General features: G+C 36.6%; 1 protein-coding gene and 1 long non-coding RNA gene across 3 annotated transcripts in view; both read right to left on the reverse strand.

Moving 5' to 3' along the window:
- The window catches only part of LOC107656540 (uncharacterized), a 7,236-nt gene extending 5,260 nt beyond the window's left edge, over positions 1–1,976 (reverse strand). Inside the window, exon 1 of the long non-coding RNA XR_001630581.1 lies at positions 1,923–1,976. This is a non-coding gene — a long non-coding RNA (uncharacterized LOC107656540). The remainder of the gene's footprint in view (positions 1–1,922) is intronic.
- A 5,664-nt stretch (positions 1,977–7,640) lies between these two features.
- LOC107656541 (T-box transcription factor TBX18-like) lies at positions 7,641–17,110 on the reverse strand. 2 transcript variants are annotated; one of them, XM_016444423.1, is made up of 8 exons: positions 16,699–17,110; positions 15,552–15,714; positions 14,834–14,929; positions 13,796–13,967; positions 13,158–13,325; positions 11,885–11,949; positions 10,488–10,582; positions 7,641–9,416 (listed from the first exon to the last, which is right to left on the reverse strand). In XM_016444423.1, the coding sequence occupies exons 1-8, from the start codon at positions 16,925–16,927 to the stop codon at positions 8,755–8,757; spliced, it is 1,650 nt and encodes a 549-aa protein (XP_016299909.1). In that variant the 5' UTR covers positions 16,928–17,110; the 3' UTR covers positions 7,641–8,754. The 2 variants fall into 2 exon arrangements, with proteins under 2 accessions (XP_016299909.1, XP_016299908.1); XM_016444422.1 differs by having other exon boundaries at positions 14,828–14,929.
- Between the last annotated feature and the right edge of the window lie 1,801 nt (positions 17,111–18,911).

An 18,911-nucleotide genomic window follows, 5' to 3' on the forward strand; every position in this document is an offset into this window, starting at 1 on the left:
CCTACTCAGGGAACCATGGTTACATAAGTAACCTGAGACGGTTTTTTTGTACAAATTAAAAAAATATGCATATTCAATTGATTTGGTCTTTTCTGTCTTTATCTATTTTAGATACAGTTAATTGAGAATTAAATATCAGTACAATAATATCCAATATTGATCAAATGACAATTTTTTTTTTTAAATCACCAACTAAACTAAACTAAAAAAATAAAATAAAATAATAAACATTTAATGCTTACCTAAAACTTTAAACTTTTCCCTCTGGAAATCTCAGTCCAGTTGTATTCATTTCTGTTCATTTACACACATCCCTGAATGTTGTGTTTGGCAGACATTTACATTTATGGATTTGGCAGGCACATTTATCCAAATCGTTTTTACAGTGCATTTACAGTATACGACATCATTTTTTTGGGAAATCAAATCCATGACCTTGCTGTTGCTAATCCCATTATTTATGCTACGGCATAATTAAAAGTCATGTGTCAAACTTTGTTTTTTATACTTCCCTCAGAACACCCAAAAATACATTTACAAATCGACACACTCATTTGTGCCAAAACACACATTCTTATCATCACTCATCAGATGAGTCATGTAAACAGGTAATGATCCGATTTGAATCTCTCTCTTTTTTTTCTCCTGGAACATGAAAACCTCTCCCAGGGCTCCCAAGCATTTCACTGATTCTCTCTCCCGTCCCCTTCTCTCTCTTTTACTGGCTTGGACACTCATCTCTCTCCTGTCCTACTCCTCCCTCTCCCAGGCCGAAATAGTTATCATGGCTGCTGTTTCATCGGCTCTTTGCACTTCTCGCTTCTATTAAGATTGATGGTGTGCTGTGCTATAAATGACAGTGCTAAGTCTGGCCATAGCATTAAGGAGGGGACTGGACAGGGGAGGAGGGAATGCCAGCCCTCTGCATTCTACTGCTAATGGGACGAGAGAAGTTAGATATGTGTGTGTTTGGGGTGTCACTATTTATGCTGCGTGCAAAAGACAAATGGCCTTTGCCGTTAACTAACTGGCCTTTACACAAAAACGTGCCCCTTTTTTCCTTTCCTATTGGATTACACTGTAATTCTAAAGTTTTAAAAACATTTCAGATCAAATTTTGACAATAGTAATCACATCACCATAATTACAAATAATTCCGTATTGAATTGTGATGCTTTTCATGTTATGATCAATAATTATTAATAGTTAATAATAATAATGAAAGTACACAGTATACCATTTTGTCCACAAAACAAAACAGGCATTTTATCACTGGCAGCTTATTCTGGACAAAAACTTAGACAAACAAGATCCAACCTCCATGAAAAATTGTTGGTCACGGACAATGGTATTGTTTTTATGTATCTTTGATACTACAATAACTGAGTGACATAAAAAAAAATTCATATTCATATAGTTGCAAATCAGCATCTGACTATATTTAGTTGTACAGAAAACACCAAATATGTGTAAAAATATCAATAAAATGCCTGTCTACCAAGATGAATATAAAATATCAACATATCTACATGTAACTGCCTTGTCTTTCAGAAATATGATACTTTGCAGTGTATTTATATAGTTAAATAGATTATGGATGCATTATTTACTACAGTTTACCAACATTAACCATATTGGTTATTGGCTAATTTATTTATTTTGCAATATTTTGGATATTTTTTTTAACAAACTGGAACTGCACCAAAATTAATGAAAACTGGACTGCTCAGGTACAAAAATTAAATAAAATTAAAGAAATGTTACATGTAATACAGAATTGTGACATGTTATTTGGCTATAAATACAATATTTACATATATATGTATTTAAGTCTAATCCGTCCACATTTGAAGTCGCAGTATTGCAATTCAGCCTCATAACTGCCTCAGAAGTGTAATATAATAAAAGCAACACTTTCATACCTTTGTGTTCGCTTGTTGTTGATGAGCGTGTGATGGAAGGTGCTTGTGTGTGATGAGAGCTGACTGGAGCGTCACTGTGAGAAGGCTGAGCTGACCTTAGCTATGATTTGCATTTCAGTTTGATTTATCCACGCCACAGATCGTTTAGACGCCTGGCAAGATACAGAGAAGACATTTATAGAAGAGATCAGTTTCTCAGAGACACACACACACACATACTGTACATAAACAGAGTTTAACGGTTAAGGGGGGAGGAGAATGAGGAAGTCTTTCGTAATAGTTTTTCATGGTTATATTAGAGGAAAATATGCCATAGATCGACATTCATCATGGCAAGATATAAGGCTCTGAAAACAGGGTTGAACTGTAGCCATTAATCAGATGGATGGTGGGATTTGATGACAAAGATTAAATGAGTGTAAGAGACACCAGTCAGCTTCAGATTACTGCAACTGTCATCAAATGCCCCCCAGGCCATTAACGGGTCACGCAGACCCTCTCGCCCCCCACATACACATATCAGCCACCACCAGCACAGCTCGACCCTGCACACCACAGGTGCTCTTCCTGGAACACCCATGAATGTCAGCGGACATACACACGCTGTCCACTTGTCCTTTCACACTTGCAGGAAATTCTTCTCTGCTTTTTTTTTGTTTTATCTGAGTGAAATGTCCTGCACACAGAAGGGCTTGACGTGGCCCTTCGACTCCCTCATCTGAAGGTTTTTCCAGCCTATCTCTGACAAGGAATAGGTCAATGTTTGTTGACCTTTAAAAAGAAAGAAAATATAGGTAAAAATATCTTTAGAATTCACAAAATAGAAATAAATCCCTACATTATGTGTTACCCAGGTCACTAATATTTATAGGTAGTATTATTTTATTTATATCACTGTAAACTAATAGACTGAAAAGAACAAAGCAAAATGTATTTATATTATTATAAATAATTAACACACTGGAAAAGTTTCTGAAGTGATTTCTAACTGGATAGGTGAAAGGTTAGTCCCGCCCCCTACTTAAAAAAAAAAAAGTTTGAGACGAGCGTACGAGCAGGAAGAAGAGAGAAAAACGCGATCGATAGAAAGTACAGCTGATCGGATTTATCTAAAAAAAAACAAAAAAAAAACATAATGATTCAGTGATGGATTGTTAACAGATATAGCGATCTTTTTAAGATATTTACTCTTATAAATTCACCAGTTTGAGAACGACGATTAACAACAGTGCTGAACGAGACGTGGCGGAAAGCCGATGAAATAGAGCCTTATTGATATTTGTTTGGAAGAAAACTTATTTCTTTTTTTCTTTTATACATTTCTCCTTGGTGAGTACAAAATTCTTTATAAGAAATTTATTTAGTTAATTTGAATGTTGGATGTTATTATTGGAAGAGTAATGTGAAAAAGGAATTTGAAAGAGTGAATGAGTAATGTAAAAATGTGTTGAAAAACGCTTTATTTGTGTTTTAATGCGATCTGTGAGTGTATATAGTGATGTTTAAATGTTTAAAAGATGTATTATTTGTTAAGATATGATATTTTCCCGCTGAGAAATGTGTCATGTGGTGCTAGCTTTGCTAACACTTTGAATAGACTCTAGTGTACTAATCGAGCACAAATAATTGAAGCAGACGCTTTAGTAATTTGAAACGGTTTATTTGAATTTATTTGAACTGAAGTTACTGATTGTTTTTGGATTTGTTTTTGCAAGGCCGTGTTTTTTGTTTGTTATGGGGTTTTTTTTCCTCTCTTCTTTGAATGTTTGAAGAATTGCTGCTGTGATCCTGAATTTTGTCCGGGCCGAGGATTCCTATTCCTGGTTTGGACTGGCGAGCCATCCCATTGTTCGTACCTGGAAACCAAGTAAAAAGTCATTTTTTCTGATCGGGTAGGACAGAATTGCACACATTTTTATTTATTTATTTTTTCTTGAAATTCACCTGGATTTCCCTGGAGACAAAATTTGTTTTTTTTCTCATGGACTGAACTGTTTCGTCTATTAATGAACATTACTGTTCATTAACAATCAGAATTGAGACTCTGATTTGAAGACTGTTTTCTGAACTTGATACTGAGAGACTGATATTGAAAATTAAAAAAAAACCTGAGGTTGAATTTCAGAGATTGATGTTGAAATTTGGAGACACTGAACTAGTTTTGAACTCTAATATCTTGTTATTTTTGTGCCTACTATCGTTTTGAAATATTGTGTGTTGTTGTTTTGTTTGTTTTCTATCATCATTTCAATTTCAACCGGTTACAATTAATAAAAAAAAAAAATCAGAACAATACACTTACCTTTTCTTTGATTAACTGCATCTCAGTAGTCCTAGTAGTTATTTTGTTTTACTGTTATTTTGCTGTCCTTCTGCTGCCTTTTGCTCTAGTGCAGTGATCCTCAAATCTGGCTCGCGAGATCCACTTTCCTGCAGAGTTTAGCTCCAACCCTAATCAAACAAACCTACCTGTGATTTTCTAATGATCCTGAAGACATTGATTAGCAAACTCAGGTGTGTTTGATTAGGGTTAGAGCTAAACTCTGCAGGAAAGTGGATCTCGCGAGCCAGATTTGAGGATCACTGCTCTAGTGAGTCGACCCTTGTCTTCTGATTTCTGGTCCAAGCAATCCTATGTAGTTACCACTGTACCACAGTTGTGGTCACATAATAACTTAGTAATTGTGAACCGAGCGCTACTCAGTGCGCGTTACATATGCATTCACAAAATGAGGATTTCAATTTAAAGTTCTTATATTGTAAGGCTTATTGTGCAAAATGGGCCATAAACATTAAATAATTAAATAGCAAAATTATAACCATAAACATTAATAAATGCAGTTGCTATGATAATGAATTGGCCACTGGTGTTGAGACTAACACAATGTATAATCCCAAAGTTAAACCCTATTTGTTAATGACGATGGGACAGAGGTAAAATATGAACGAACCAAAAAAAAAATAAAAATAGTAGTTTTATCTGTTTCCTCTTCATTCAGTGTAAAAGTATATCCTTGAAAAAAGGCAGCAGTGGTTGCCAGAACTTTACTGTAAAAGTATGGTAGCAACATTATAGGTTTTACAGGACTGAACGTAAATTTCATCAACTGATATAATGTTAATATTACATCATACTACAAGTTCATCATTGAAGTAACTTTTCCACAAGCTGCTAAATACTAATATATAAAAGATGCACAGTGTCATGCACACGAACACAAAACATCATCATGGTAACACATGTGACATTAAAATAATGCACACGTGACATTAAAATAATGCAATAAACATTAAATAAACAACATAAGCTAAAACCCATGTGTACATAATTGATACCACAAACTAATATGAAACATAATTGTTTAAATAGCATCAAATTTAAATCCTAATACAGGTAATTCTGGGCTTTTTTCACTGTTAATTATATGATGACTTTTTTTTACTTCAAAAGACTGAACATTTATCAGTATTTCACTGTAAAATTACTCAAAGTGCCCTAATAGGTCTATTACAGTAACTTGCTTTTTACCAATTGACAGGTTTGTTTACACTTTATTTGAAGGTGTCCTTGTTACAGTGTAATTATACATTTAAATACTACTGAGTAATATTAATTAACTACATGTACTTACTATATGGTTAGGGTTAGGATTAGGGTTTGGCTTAGGGTTATTGGCATATGATTATGCATAATTAATTGTTATTATAATAGGAAGTACATGTAACGTGTAACAAGGACACCTTAAAAGTGTTACCACAGGTTTTTAAGTATAGCATTTTTACAGCTTTTTAATGTTGAAATTAGACATTTTTTTCAGCACACTTCAAGGAGCATATTCTGATTTATGGGTACTTACCTGTGTACTTACACTTAGCAGAAAACTTTTTTATGATGTGTCGTGAGTGCTTGACCACATTATAGCGCAAAAGACATGGATTTCTAAAATATCATCTAGTATCCAGAGTTTGTAGTAGTCATATGCAATGCAGAACACAAGGCTCCTCACTAAAGTGAACCATAAGCATGCTATTAGTGGGTATTGAAGTTGAATGTCATAAGTTTGGTAATGTACCAGGAGACACACGGATGAATATATGTAACAGTGCATGGTTATGTGATGTGGCCCGAGTTGCACAGATGGAAATAAGGCATGCTTTCTTCCCAAACCATAATGGGCGTATGAGGAGCTGTTAAACAAGAATGAATTATTCATGATTTGTGTGAACGGTCGAACGTAATGTTCTGCCCTTTTGTAGGTTGTTTTGGGGTCTTAATGACTTAAGCTCTGACGTAATTTTCGGTAACTCTCTGTACTTAGAATGTTGAACAGATGTAAATGTGCAAAAGATAGATTGCACAATCAATAAAAATCCACTAGAAGTGCATAATTAACGTCTGTGAGACAAACTCAGGAGTGTGAAAATGTAACACAGTGTTGGCCGTGTAGAGAGATGATAGTGCCAGGCACTGAGGGACCGAAAGATGATCCCGTATGCCAATACACTGACAGGAAAAGAGAGCCCTGGCAGAACAGTGCTGACCAGTACACAAGGCATGCTAGCCAGTCAATCTAAAAAGCATCTGTAGTTGAATTGAATTACACTTTATTGCTGGATATGAAAATCATTATGGGCAGAAATAAACTATTTGAATTATTACTCCTATTTAAATGGACTGATAATGGTTATTACTATTATTAAAAAGTTATATTATCTATGTGTGTGTGTTTGTGTGTGTATATGTAAATAATTCTTCTCTGTATGTATGTGTATATATCTATCTATTTATATCTACACTGTGTGTGTGTGTGTGTGTGTGTGTGTGTGTGTGTGTGTGTGTGTGTGTGTGTGTGAATTTGAGTTTGTTTGTATATTATGTAGTCAATTTAAAAAACACACCTTACAATTTAAGCATGCATTTTACATAAACTGCTCTTTACTGGCCTCAAGAGTGTTAATGTCCTCAGGTTTACTGATAATGAGCCAGTAATGTGAGGTGTCTGAGTGTGTGTGCATAAGGATATGGGTGTATGTAAGGTTTGCCAAGCATAGGGGGGCTGTCACCTGTTAGGGGGATACAGCAAGCCAACCATTCCTCTGTTCTAAAATAAAAAAGCACCCAACAACCTTCTCTCTCGCTCTGCATATGCTGTTTGTCCATCACCTTCAGTTCATAACAGGTGTCTCACTGGTTCCAGTTCTGAAGACTGACCCTGTCCTACTAGTAATAGCATGTATTACAACAGTAGACTGCTAGTACCAATTCCTAGTTTAAAAATATAAGCTAAAATTCATACAGTTTTAATTCCCCTTAATTTGTTTTTATATTTACAGTATATTAGGTGTTGAAAGTTAGTAGTATTCATAACCTCCTCCATAACATTTTAAAGTGAAACTTAACCACATTACAAGTACACAAAGATGGTGTGTGTAATGTCACACTTGTTTACCATTTTGCATAAACAAAAAAGTTTTGTTGACATGTATGATCTTTCGGTGACAAAAGTTCCCTTTTTTTATTTAAACTGTAAGGTTTCAGGTTCAAATTTTATGTCTTTGTGTGCATGCATTTTGTTTGTGTGTGTGCACCTCTCCTGGAGCCCCTGGTGGTATTTTTCATTTGTTAGGCATTCAGAACCTTTGCCTGACCCCAAGAGAAGCATCTGATGCTGAAACACACAGGCACACACTCCACGATTATCCTTTAGCATATGGATATATTTTTATTTGGCTCAAAGGGTTTTCAAATTTTCAGGCCAACAAGAGTCATACATGGAGGAAGTGTCTATTGTGGCCACTCTGGCAAAAAAGTCTGAATATTAAAAAGCAAGTATTTAAAATTGCCGTAAGTGCAAGTGAAATCTTTACACAGTATCAGTAATATTCATATTCTCCATATTTGTGAAAAATTACATTTAGTAAGTAAATTAGCAAAAGCTAACATGTCTGCAAAGGAAAAGCATTATTTTCAGTCGTTGGATTGAGAGTGAGACAGCTGACCTGGAATCAGCATGTATCTCGTGGCAGGACTATAATCCTTCTGAAGAATGCCAATGGTTGTATTTATAAAGTGTGAGAATTATCATCTCGGATCAGATTTCATTCAACCCTATCTGTTCCAAGACTCAGACAGCAGTGCTGATCCAGACCAAAACCCTTCAACTTGGAGAGAATTTGTAAACACTAGGCCACGTTTGCTTTTTCCTAGTCCAGTTTTAGTTTAAAACACATTACCTGCCATAGATGCTGATTGGCTGTGCTGAAAACCTCAGCACAAACAAGTAAGACGTTTGACATAGTTACCTGCTGATTGTCACCTAGCAAACTGTGTCACTGTTTGTGACATCACTTCCTGTCTTTTTTTCAGTCTGCTCACTTTTAAGTGCCAAACTCTGTTTTATTGTCTATAAGACGCTGAGTCCAGCCTCAAAAGTCCTCTGTTAAACTCCTTACACTTCTACCAGCAGTTCATGGGTGTCATTGAACCTTGATGAGATCCGATGGTTGATGTCCTTTTATGCCGTGAAACTGTGTCTGTAAAGTGTTTTCTGGGTTTCTCACATGATTCTTCAGGCATTTTCGTACGCTGGTGTCCAATAATGGTCTGTGCCGCTTCATCAGAATGATTTTCAAAATAAAAAGTCTATTAAAAATATCCTCAATGTGATCTTCAGCTGTCATTTACACAAAACATAAATGATATTGCAGATTTGCGTGATGAACCTCCAACAGATTAGAAGTGGTGCTATCGACTAGTCCCAAAAACTAGATTATACTCAAAAAAAACATTCTTAGCTGAGTTTGAAGTCCGACAAAGTTTTTGGGATGCAGGTCAAGCCATGTAGGCTGTTACCTGGGAGGTGGAGGTGGTCAGCCCCAAAGTCCGTGAGTCAAAAAGATTCTGTTGACTACTACTGAGCATGTGCAGACTGTCCACAGTGGATAGAACCTGCCTGTCCGTCAGTGTCCCGCTAGGGGAGCAGCCAAGGAATGATGTTTGCGTAGCTGCTGCCTTTTCAGGGCTGGTGGCCAGGCGGGGAGAAGTGGAGAAGTTGTAACCATACAGACCATATGGACTGTGCAGGCGGAATCCGTTATAGGATCCCTGTGTGCTCTGATTGGTGGAAAACGCATTATGGGTGTGGCTGGGCATTAGGTACTGCAGCTGGGAGGTTGTGCTTGGCATGCTGTGGATCTGGATTGGCAGGCCAGTCTGTGTGCACGAGAACGCTTCACCTTCGGTCCCGCTCACATACGTGGAGCTCCGAGTAGTGGAAAACGCATCTGCTGCTGGGCTGGCCAATCGACTGTAGGAGTCTGCGGAGAGGGGAGGGGCGTAGCGATGGAGTGGGTGGCTTGTTCGACTGCAGGTGGAGTAATCACACACCGGCCCCGCCCCAGAACCCAGGTGGAATGTAGGGGAAGAGCATGAAGACGAGGACAGCAGATGCGTGTGTCCTGAAGACCCAACAACACCGTGAGAGCCAGCTGCACCTGTGAGCAGCCATACATGTGATTAATACAACACATACACATAAAACATAAAAAATAAACTATAGATCTTTTGCATCAGAGAAACATTTTTAGAATTTTGTCTTGGAACTTTTGTTTTTGCAGTAGCCGGTGAAGTGGATTTACGTATTGTAGAGTTAATGAAAGTTACCATATGCATTGTAATGTTCGAACCAGATGTCATAACAAATGTCATTTTAAAATGAGCGGTTCATTCATAAATTCGTACAACTTCGATTTATACCTTCACGCAGAGGAAATACAAACAGAAGACATTAGACAACAAGCGCAGTGCTGAAAAAGGACGGAGATACATAAGGTTTATAGTAAACATAAAATCTAATTTATTCTTACTTTTTTTTTTATTACTTCAATTTCCTAATTTAAAAGAATTGTACTTGAAGAATTGGCTTATTTTCATATTTCATTTTCATATGAAAATTTTTGTTATATTATTTTCTTTGAATTCTTTAATTCTGCTTCCATGCATCCATTAAAATTGCAATTCTGCATCCTATTTCAGGAATTGAATTTGAATGCAAAAGGCATTCTCAAATTCTTTCAGAAATAGTTCACCCAAAAAAGAAAAATCTTTCATAATTTATATAGCTTCCACAAAAAGTCAGGTTAAAGGGTTAACTATCCCTCTGAGGATGCACAACTCTTTTGTACAAGTTATTCCAAAGAAATTAATGTAAAGATGCGGTCACATTTATCGTTGCTCTGCAAAATTTTCACTTGCATTTCCAGTAGGAATCTGTGCGATCAGAAGTTTAGCATGAGAACGAAAAAATTCCTCACACAAATTTCGCTCATTTTCAAATCGGTCACATGAATTTTCGACATTGAGCAACAAAATCCTGCTTGTTGTGAGCAGTGCTTCTTACATCTCTGTTACTGAGAAAAGACAACGGATCTTTTTGCTTGCGAATTTTCTCTGCAATTTCACTAATGTGATGCACCTTAATTTATAACAAATACTTAGAAACCCATTGTGCAATGATATATTAAAGCAGGGAAACACACACACAAATACATACATACATATGGTACCTTGTTTAGTGATTCCAGGGATGTCCTCAAATGTCAGAGTTCTCAGTGAGGGCCGCCAGAATGCATACGACTCAACCAGAGCCTCTAGTCCCATCCTACAACACGCAAGCATTCTGATTAAATATATATAAGAACGCTCAATATGCTTACAAATACAAAGGTGAGTGTAATTTGGTAAAGCTCTCAGTCAGCTTAGCAGAAAAGTTCTGGAACTGGCTTAACTTTCCAACGGTGTGTTCAGTCCTGCCAGTCAACTTAGTGCAAGGCCCTTTCCTTATCAGTGTGTATTTGAGCAGTAAAGCAGAGCAGGTAATGAAGAACATAAAGTGTGTGCGATGGCAAGGCTATAATTATTTTCACATAGCTTTATCGGTGGGATCAGACATAGAGTGCAGGAAGCCACAGTTAAAGCTTTACGAGGAGAGAGAAAGAAAAAGGGAGAGCGAGGGGGGTATTTTCTTGCTTTTTCTGGAAGTAATGGTGGTGCTCGGTGCGCCTTGTTAGCGTGGACGTTACCCCACCCCCTCCGCAGTACCACTCAGGCGATAATTCACACAAGATGCCTCGACTTGTTTCGGCCCCAGTTTTATCAGCCACACCACTTGAGCTATCAAGTGGCCGAGTTTGTTTAGCAAACTGCTTAACTTTTCCTGTAACACTGAGCCACGGGGCTCGGTCTAAGTGCTCTGTGAGACCTCGCAGAGGGACGGAGGAATAGTGGTTGTATGTGGTCTGGTGTGATTCTGCGGGGTGTTAAAAATGCTCTCGTTTAAAACTAATGAGCAGAGTTTAACTTCCCCACTGAGCTTGCGAGTCAGCGTCGCACAAGCCTTCTTTCTGCACAGCCTCCATTTCCTGTTTGCGCGTTTATTATTTCTCTTGTTTTATGTGAAGATGGAGATTATTTTTATTGTGCTGTGTATTTTCATTTATACATTTATTTTTGTGTAATGGCTTTTAATGTGACGCTGTTGTTATGTTTATTTTGTCTGGGCTTTGCTGGAATCTTTAAGTTTGGCTGAAAGAAGACTTTTTTTTCCTTTGGATAACCAATTATCTGATAATCCTTTAATATGGTTTGATAGAAATAACTTTATACTGATGTCAGAAGAGAAGTTGAACGAAAAAACTAAAACGTTTTGTTGCCTGAAAGAAAGCTAGAGAAAAATAAGTGTAATTAAGTGTCATTTCTGTACTGCCTTACAGAAAAGACGTTGTCCAAATTTAGAAAGACTATGATCTGTTCTGTGTTAGATGGGTTTGACTCAGCTGTGATCAATTTTTGACATCAATAAAAATGTATTTAAAAACCTTGGGAAACATTTTCCCTCAGTTTTCCAGTATTAGTCTAGTTACTGATCTAACGAAGATCTGTACATATAATTTACTATATTTACCTGTTTCTTCCTGAGTCTCTGAATCCTTTTGCAAATGGGTTCCTGTCGATCTTCAGTCTTGTTATCTGTAAAAGATCCACACACAAAACACATTCTCCTTACTGACCCAAAGCCTGTAATGTCAAATTCCCTGACCTAGCACCAATGACCCTTATCCCACAATGCAATGTGTGTGGGTTTATTTTATAAGCTTTTTGCTTCCGTATGTGTGTGTGAGAGAGCATGTGTGTTGTGTTTTTATAAGCTCAGACAAACGGATGACATCATTTCTAAAACTTGGCAGTTAACATGCAAATGATGATAAGATTTCGAGCTCTAACTTATCTAAAACATGCTCTGGAATTAATCCGTTTTAGCAAATCAAAACAAACTTAAATTGCAATGAAAAATATCCAAAAATACAATTTCTAAAATACTTATTTTTTTCTGTGTTGCAATTTATCAATACATTGCTTCTAAACTGTTGGCACAGGAAAGATGATGCATATGCCTGAATAAACACTTATGTAACTGTGCCCTTTATAAATAAATTGCCCTTTATGGGGTGCTGCTCATTCTTTCAGTCTCATAGAGGCTTTGATCTATGAATGCAGAGAACAAGAGCCCTTCAACTCCCAACACCTTTAGGCAATTTGTATAATTATTTCAATTAAACATCTTGTAAATTAGGTCATTTTTCCTAGCAGAGTAATCTAAATAAGAGAGTTTTGCAATTTAATTGGGTTTAATATAAAAAAAAACTGTTATTGTCACAATAGAATAGCTTTATACATTTTCTATGAGCAGCATAATGAGGATAGTACTGTACCCAAGGCAAAAACAAATTATTTCAAAATTATACAGGCTAGTATAGAGTCCAGATTTTGTGTTGATTTCTGTTTTTTGGCTAATTACAATTTAGTTTTGCGTATCTTGTAACAAAATAATAAAATTGTTGAAATTATTGATACTTGCTTCTGTTGTGATTGTTTTTTTTTTTACATTTTTCTTTCTAAAGCAGTGTTAAGCTAATGTGCATTAATATTTTGTCTTGCTTGCTTGGATTTAAAAATATATAGGTATTTTTTTGCTGTGGCAGACATGGCTTTCCTGCATCTTTATTTGTTTTATAAAAATCAAGCCGTAATAATGCAATCTAATAAAAAGAAAAGGCACTGAGCCTTACGATGTCCTCTTCATTTCAAGAACTGATGTGACCCTGAGTAGCAGCTTTTATGATTGATGTTATCAAATTGTGCATCGGACAGTTATAGCATGATGTGGTATCAGTTACCTGTTGGTTTTGGTATGCAGTCACCGTCGTGAAGACAGTTTCAGGGAAGGAAAATGCTTTGACACCATCCCCAGTGGGAACCGCCTTAACGGGTGAGAGTTCTTCACCGCACTCCTTACGGATGACGTGGACACGGGGCTGGTACTTGTGCATAGAATGCAGAATTATCTGGAAAACATTACATCGCGCATCCGTGTTTAGAGTGGGAAACGGAGGAATTACCAAAGCAGTTTTCTACCTCAATAAAAACACACATGCCTCCATTTTCAAAGGCCAAACAGGCCTTTAACTGCCTCGCCCTGGGGATGCTTTCAATTGAGTTTGTTTACAACCCTCCACATTACAACATGTTTAGGCCTTTAAAATAATACAGCAAAACAAAATGCACACCGGGCGACAATGGCTAGCATGTGTGTATGGGGTGCATGAAAAGAGTTGTCTAATTATAACATTTTATTTATTTCAGGATCACAGAAGGAAATTCTGAAGCTCTGCTTCACTAATTCATCAAACCTTCATGTTTACAGTTTTCCTCTTGGGCCCAACATAGAATAAATGTGCGTTTTATTCAGCTGTACAGAAAAACATCTATATTAAATAAATTCCTCTTGGATATAAATAACAAAAGATTCACTCACATGGCCTTGGTCGTCGAGCTCGTTATTGGTCACTTTGAGTTTGTCGAAGCTTATAACTTGGCGCATCCACGTCTCGCCTGAAGCAGGCGAATCCGGATGAATGTAGACGCGCGGAGGGACAGGAGAGTCGGCGTTACCCGCTACCATCCACTTCGAGCTGTGGTACACGTACCTTAGAATGGAAAAAAAAAAGAGTCTGTCACATACTGTGAATTTTACATAATATGAATTTGATATAATATTATACACGGCTCGACGTTTCAAAGCAATTTGTCAGTAATTTTTTGAATGCAATGTTTTTGAGTTTCGTTGAGCGCAACCCAAATGTCTTGTTGTGACCCTAGTAGAGATCTACGATCGTAAAGATCTTTAAAACAAAACAGATTTCTGTGATATAGCCTATGTGTTTTATGTAAATAATAATAATACAATGACAGCAGTGATATTTTGTAGACCGATAATGAACTGAAAGCACTTTACTGTTGCTATGGTTACTTCCAAACGCCAACTCTATTTTAGCGGACTTTGATTTAGCAGACTTTTTGAATTTAGAAGTTTGTGGTTACAAAACATTGTTCGAAAAATCTGCTGAAACATATATATGTAATATATATATATATATATATATATTTCTTTTTTTTTTTAAGACTCCCCCAACCTGTGGAGTTTAAACTTTAACTGGAGATTCAGAACCCTCATAATCCATGTAGCCTACTGTGTCTTTACAGCTGTACAAAAATGTTCAGATACACAGAGCAGCCCGCCATAAACTAACGCGTTATGAATTTGTTTTGACTACAGTTGTCTCATGACCTTCAAGACCAGCAGGTCAAGCTCCCAAAAGGGCATCGCAAAAGGCCGGACTGAACATGTCAACAAAGTCCCGGAGTGCCATTTGTGGAGACGGTTAGTTCAAAATGTTCAATATTATGTTTGAGCATTTTAGACTGTTTTGATCGTTTGTCTACAATAGCCTACAACAGGCTGCCCTGCAGCGAACATTTGGGAAGACAGGTTTCGTAAATTGCTCACCTGTACCGTTTGTTGTCGACAGGAACTATATCCATAGCGATATAATACTGTTGATGAGGATCCAGTCCCGCAATCTTAACTCTCATCGCGGGAAACATTCGCCTGGGATAAAATTACATTGTATGTTAGTATTTTCATTATAGCCCTACATCACATTGGGGCAAAATCCACACTAAGAGCGCAGTTTTTATTTTGGGGATAATTTTTATAACAAAAAAAAGCACGTTACGTTTACGTCAAATAGCCTACCTTTTTTTCCCCAAAAACATTTCAATTAATTTAATTAGGCTATTATAGTTGTCAATTAATTTAAATATATTGTCAGTGAATAAATACAATTCCACATAAATCAACATCAAATACAAACAGCTGTAAATAATGCAAAAAAATCATGTCTAAATAAATAAGTAAAAATGTTCTAAAATATGCCAATATAAGCGCTGTAACACTATAAACATTTGGGTAGGCCTATTTTTAGGGACATTTTTGCCCTGATCCCTGCGGTTAAATTCAGTATTCAATTCCATGTAGGCCTATCTGAAAGTAACATTTACATCTAACATCTTTCAAAAGAGACTAGATATTTAATTCAGACTAATTCAATTAAAAAAAAATTGGTCTTATATTTTAATAAGAATATAAAAAGTGTCTTTGTATTACCATTTTCAAATATTGAATATGGTGATTTTATGTTAAATTGTGCAGCATGTTTTGTGTGATGCACCTGCCGGCTTTGGTGATGATCATTTCAGTTCCTATCTCGTGGAATCGCTTCCATAAATCTGAGCCCTGCAGGTCCACGCGCATCTCCTCTCCTGATTGCACGAGAACCTGCGAGCTTTGGGATGCAGGTTGTGGGCTATCCAACAACACGTCCTCAGACTCCGCTGAGAAAGACAGAAAAAGTAGTCTCTTAATTATTGTATATTTTAACAGCCTGCAGAAAACTTTTCATTTAAACTATTGCTGCAGTAACGAGTTTTAAAGTGGCATGCAAAAGAATTTGCGATGGTTTTCTGACTCGTTTTTTCTTTCTGGGTCAGAAGTCATTGCATATATTTATAGACGTTTTATATGTCATATTATATGCTGTTAAACATTACAATGCAATTATAAATAACCTTGATTTTATTTATTTTTTTGTTCATTTATTTTGTTTGGCGCCATAGGCTAATCAGTCATGGAATTATTATTAAGAATTAAATTTAAGTAGCCTAATGCATTTATGACGAATTACAAGAACTGCATTAGTTTACTTTAAGAAAAATTCTAAGAGACATCAAAAAAGTGAATCGACTTATACATTTTATTCCAGCTTTTCTTTTTTTCTTTTTTTGCGAGTAGGCCTATGTAGGCTTTTGTGAAGGCAAGTTAATTTGAGTGTTTATGATTGTGGCCAAACTCATAAACACAGAATAGATTAGTCACTCTCTTAGTGCCTATATTTCTGAGACTCATAACTGTGTTATTTTGTATTTATACACTGTATTTCTCGTCTTTTTGTCATCCTGACTTCATTACATCTCTAAATTACAACTCAGGTAAAAATGCCTCTGAAATTTATTGATTTATGGATTGATTTTACAAGATTTTGTTAGTTAAAAGGCTCTATTCTTTAATGTTAATTATTGGTTAGTATTTATTTAGAAGCCAGTTATAATTTGCAGAACTATACTGGATAACATACGAGAGGAACACAGAATAACATCGGGGATATTTTCTTCGTACAGTGTTACTTTTCAGCCGAGAGAATTACAAATATAAAATTGTATTAGGCAATACTTTTGGTTTGTTTCGCGTACGTTTCACGCATAGCCTAACTATATTTCTAACCGTTTTATTTTCAGTCAGAACTCCAGAAGGCTACTTACGGGATTCGTCGCTTGCGCAGTCTGTCTCGCAACTCCTGCTGCTTGGACAAGTTCTCCCAGTCCGGGGTTGCGGGCTTTCTGTCGGGTTCGACACTTCGTGTACCTCCTCAAAACAGTTCTCGTTGTCCTCCTCCAGCTTTCTTTTTTTCTCCGTGCCAATAAGCGCTTCTACTGAGAATGCGTGCGCTTTGAGGCTCATAGTACACGGGGACCGTCGTTTCTCAGCCATGGTAACAAACCAAGAAGACAGATTGGCCGAGAAAGAAGTTCACGAGAAGTGCATTTGCAACAGCACTTAATCTAGCATTCCTCGAGTCAGAATAGTCCGCTTCAGTAGCTAATTACCACGGGCGATGTGACAAAGACGCTGAAAACGAAGCGACAGTCTATTTAAAACAGTCTCATCGGTCTGTCAACGCGCACAGACACCGAGGCAGTGGCCGGGATTCGTTAAAGTGCCAATAACCAGGGCAGAAGATGGGCGGGGCTGCCTCACGTCAATCACCAGTGGTCTCTGCCAATAGGCGCGCAGCGTTTAGAACGCTCCGCCCACATGTGGTAAAGTGGCCTGGCTGAATGAATCATCTCTCGCTCGCTGAGATCCGGTCATGCTCGCGGCATTGCGATCATTTTCACACTGCGGCTGCACATACTCCACATGCTTCCGCATTACCTCCCCACTAGCCCTCGTGAGCCAATCATGTAGAATTATTACCAAATCTACGCCTGTATCTGCGTGAGGCCCAGAAATAAGACATGTCAAACTAACCTGACACGAGACGTGCAGTCTACAGTTTCTAAATATAAGTCCCTAAGAAGCACTCATTTTTCCTACGAGACACAGTTTCCTGGTACTATAAATCCCCAAAACAAATACCATGATTGTTAATTTTATATAACTCTATTATTATTATTTTGGGATATTTTAAACGCCTGACTGCAAAATACGATACAAAATATTTTTATTTTCAAAAGCAGTGTTTACATTGATTTGAATACAGTACGTTTCAATATAAATTAGACAAATTTACAAGGCAATTTTGAATAGCCTTCAGATATAAATAAGTTTTTTTCTTTCTTAAATAAACACAAGGCTGAGCATTATGATTAATGATGTAGGCCTATTTTCGATAGGCTGTTTGAGTTTCTTGTTTTTACTATTATTGTTATTTCTATATAATGAAATCGGGGGGGGGAAAAGATTTCAGATGGCTGAAAAATAATGTAGCCTGCTTGACCAAATACCAATTTGTCTTAAGCTTGTTTTTACCGATATTTTTTTAGTTTCCTTCCTCTCACCAAACTTAGGCCAAGTCGCGTAAGTTATCTTGCTTTTAGATGATTCGATTTATTTAAACCCAAGTGATTTTTAGAGCATGTTGTGGGTGTAATGTACAATGCTCCAGAGCCGTAATCTACCCTCCGTTTGGAACGTGCAAATTATTGCACGGCCATTTGGAGAATTCCTGACCCACGCGCATGTGAGGACCCTTGGAGCACGCCTGTCTATTATGCACATACACAATGCGGGTTGACTTTCTGTGCCTGTCAACCATTAGAAAAATATGAACAAGAAAAAAAAAATGACAGCAAAAGAGACATGCACATGAATTTAAAAAATACGCATTTTTATTTTAAAATCATACATATTTTATAAAAAATATTTATTATAAAATAATATCATTGTAAAATACAATTAATTCAAATAAAAAAACCTAAATGACAGTCATCACTTTAAAAAACGCGTAACTTTCACCTAATCTTTACACTGTTTTATATACAAATTTGTATGTCAGTTGTCTGTGCTAAAGCAGCAATATTTAGCACTATATATTCATTAAATAAATATGCATGCATAAAATAAATATACCAGACGTACAGGAAACTATTATTTTAATATAGGCTACTGTTTATTATTTTCGTATTCGCATGCTTCAATGAATTACCACCATCATTTTAACTCACTCTTCGTTTAATGCCACATCACTTACAGACAATAGCCTGATGATTTCCAGATTGCTTTAACCACTATTATTATGTTGACCTGTACAACAGGCTATAAGATACGAAAAATGGATAATAGTAGCCTATATGGATAATTTTTTTTTTTATCGTACGATTTTTTATCGTAGCCTACTGTGTCACTACAAGTCAGCATTTGTATTTCAGTAATTACGAGAATATATATATATATATATATATATATATATATA

The sequence above is a fragment of the Sinocyclocheilus anshuiensis genome, unplaced genomic scaffold (genome assembly GCF_001515605.1).
Source record: "Sinocyclocheilus anshuiensis isolate Anshui unplaced genomic scaffold, SAMN03320099.WGS_v1.1 scaffold1639, whole genome shotgun sequence".
NCBI lineage: Eukaryota > Metazoa > Chordata > Actinopteri > Cypriniformes > Cyprinidae > Sinocyclocheilus > Sinocyclocheilus anshuiensis.

Excerpts from the sequence above, each read along its gene's own strand:
- LOC107656541 (XM_016444422.1), bottom strand. The coding sequence starts at position 16,927 with ATGGCTGAGAAACGACGGTCCCCGTGTACTATGAGCCTCAAAGCGCAC. Across the intron at positions 13,326-13,795 it reads AGCTCGACGACCAAGGCCAT|ATAATTCTGCATTCTATGCA; the intron begins GTGAGTGAATCT and ends AATGTTTTCCAG. Across the intron at positions 11,950-13,157 it reads CTGCATACCAAAACCAACAG|ATAACAAGACTGAAGATCGA; the intron begins GTAACTGATACC and ends GATCTTTTACAG.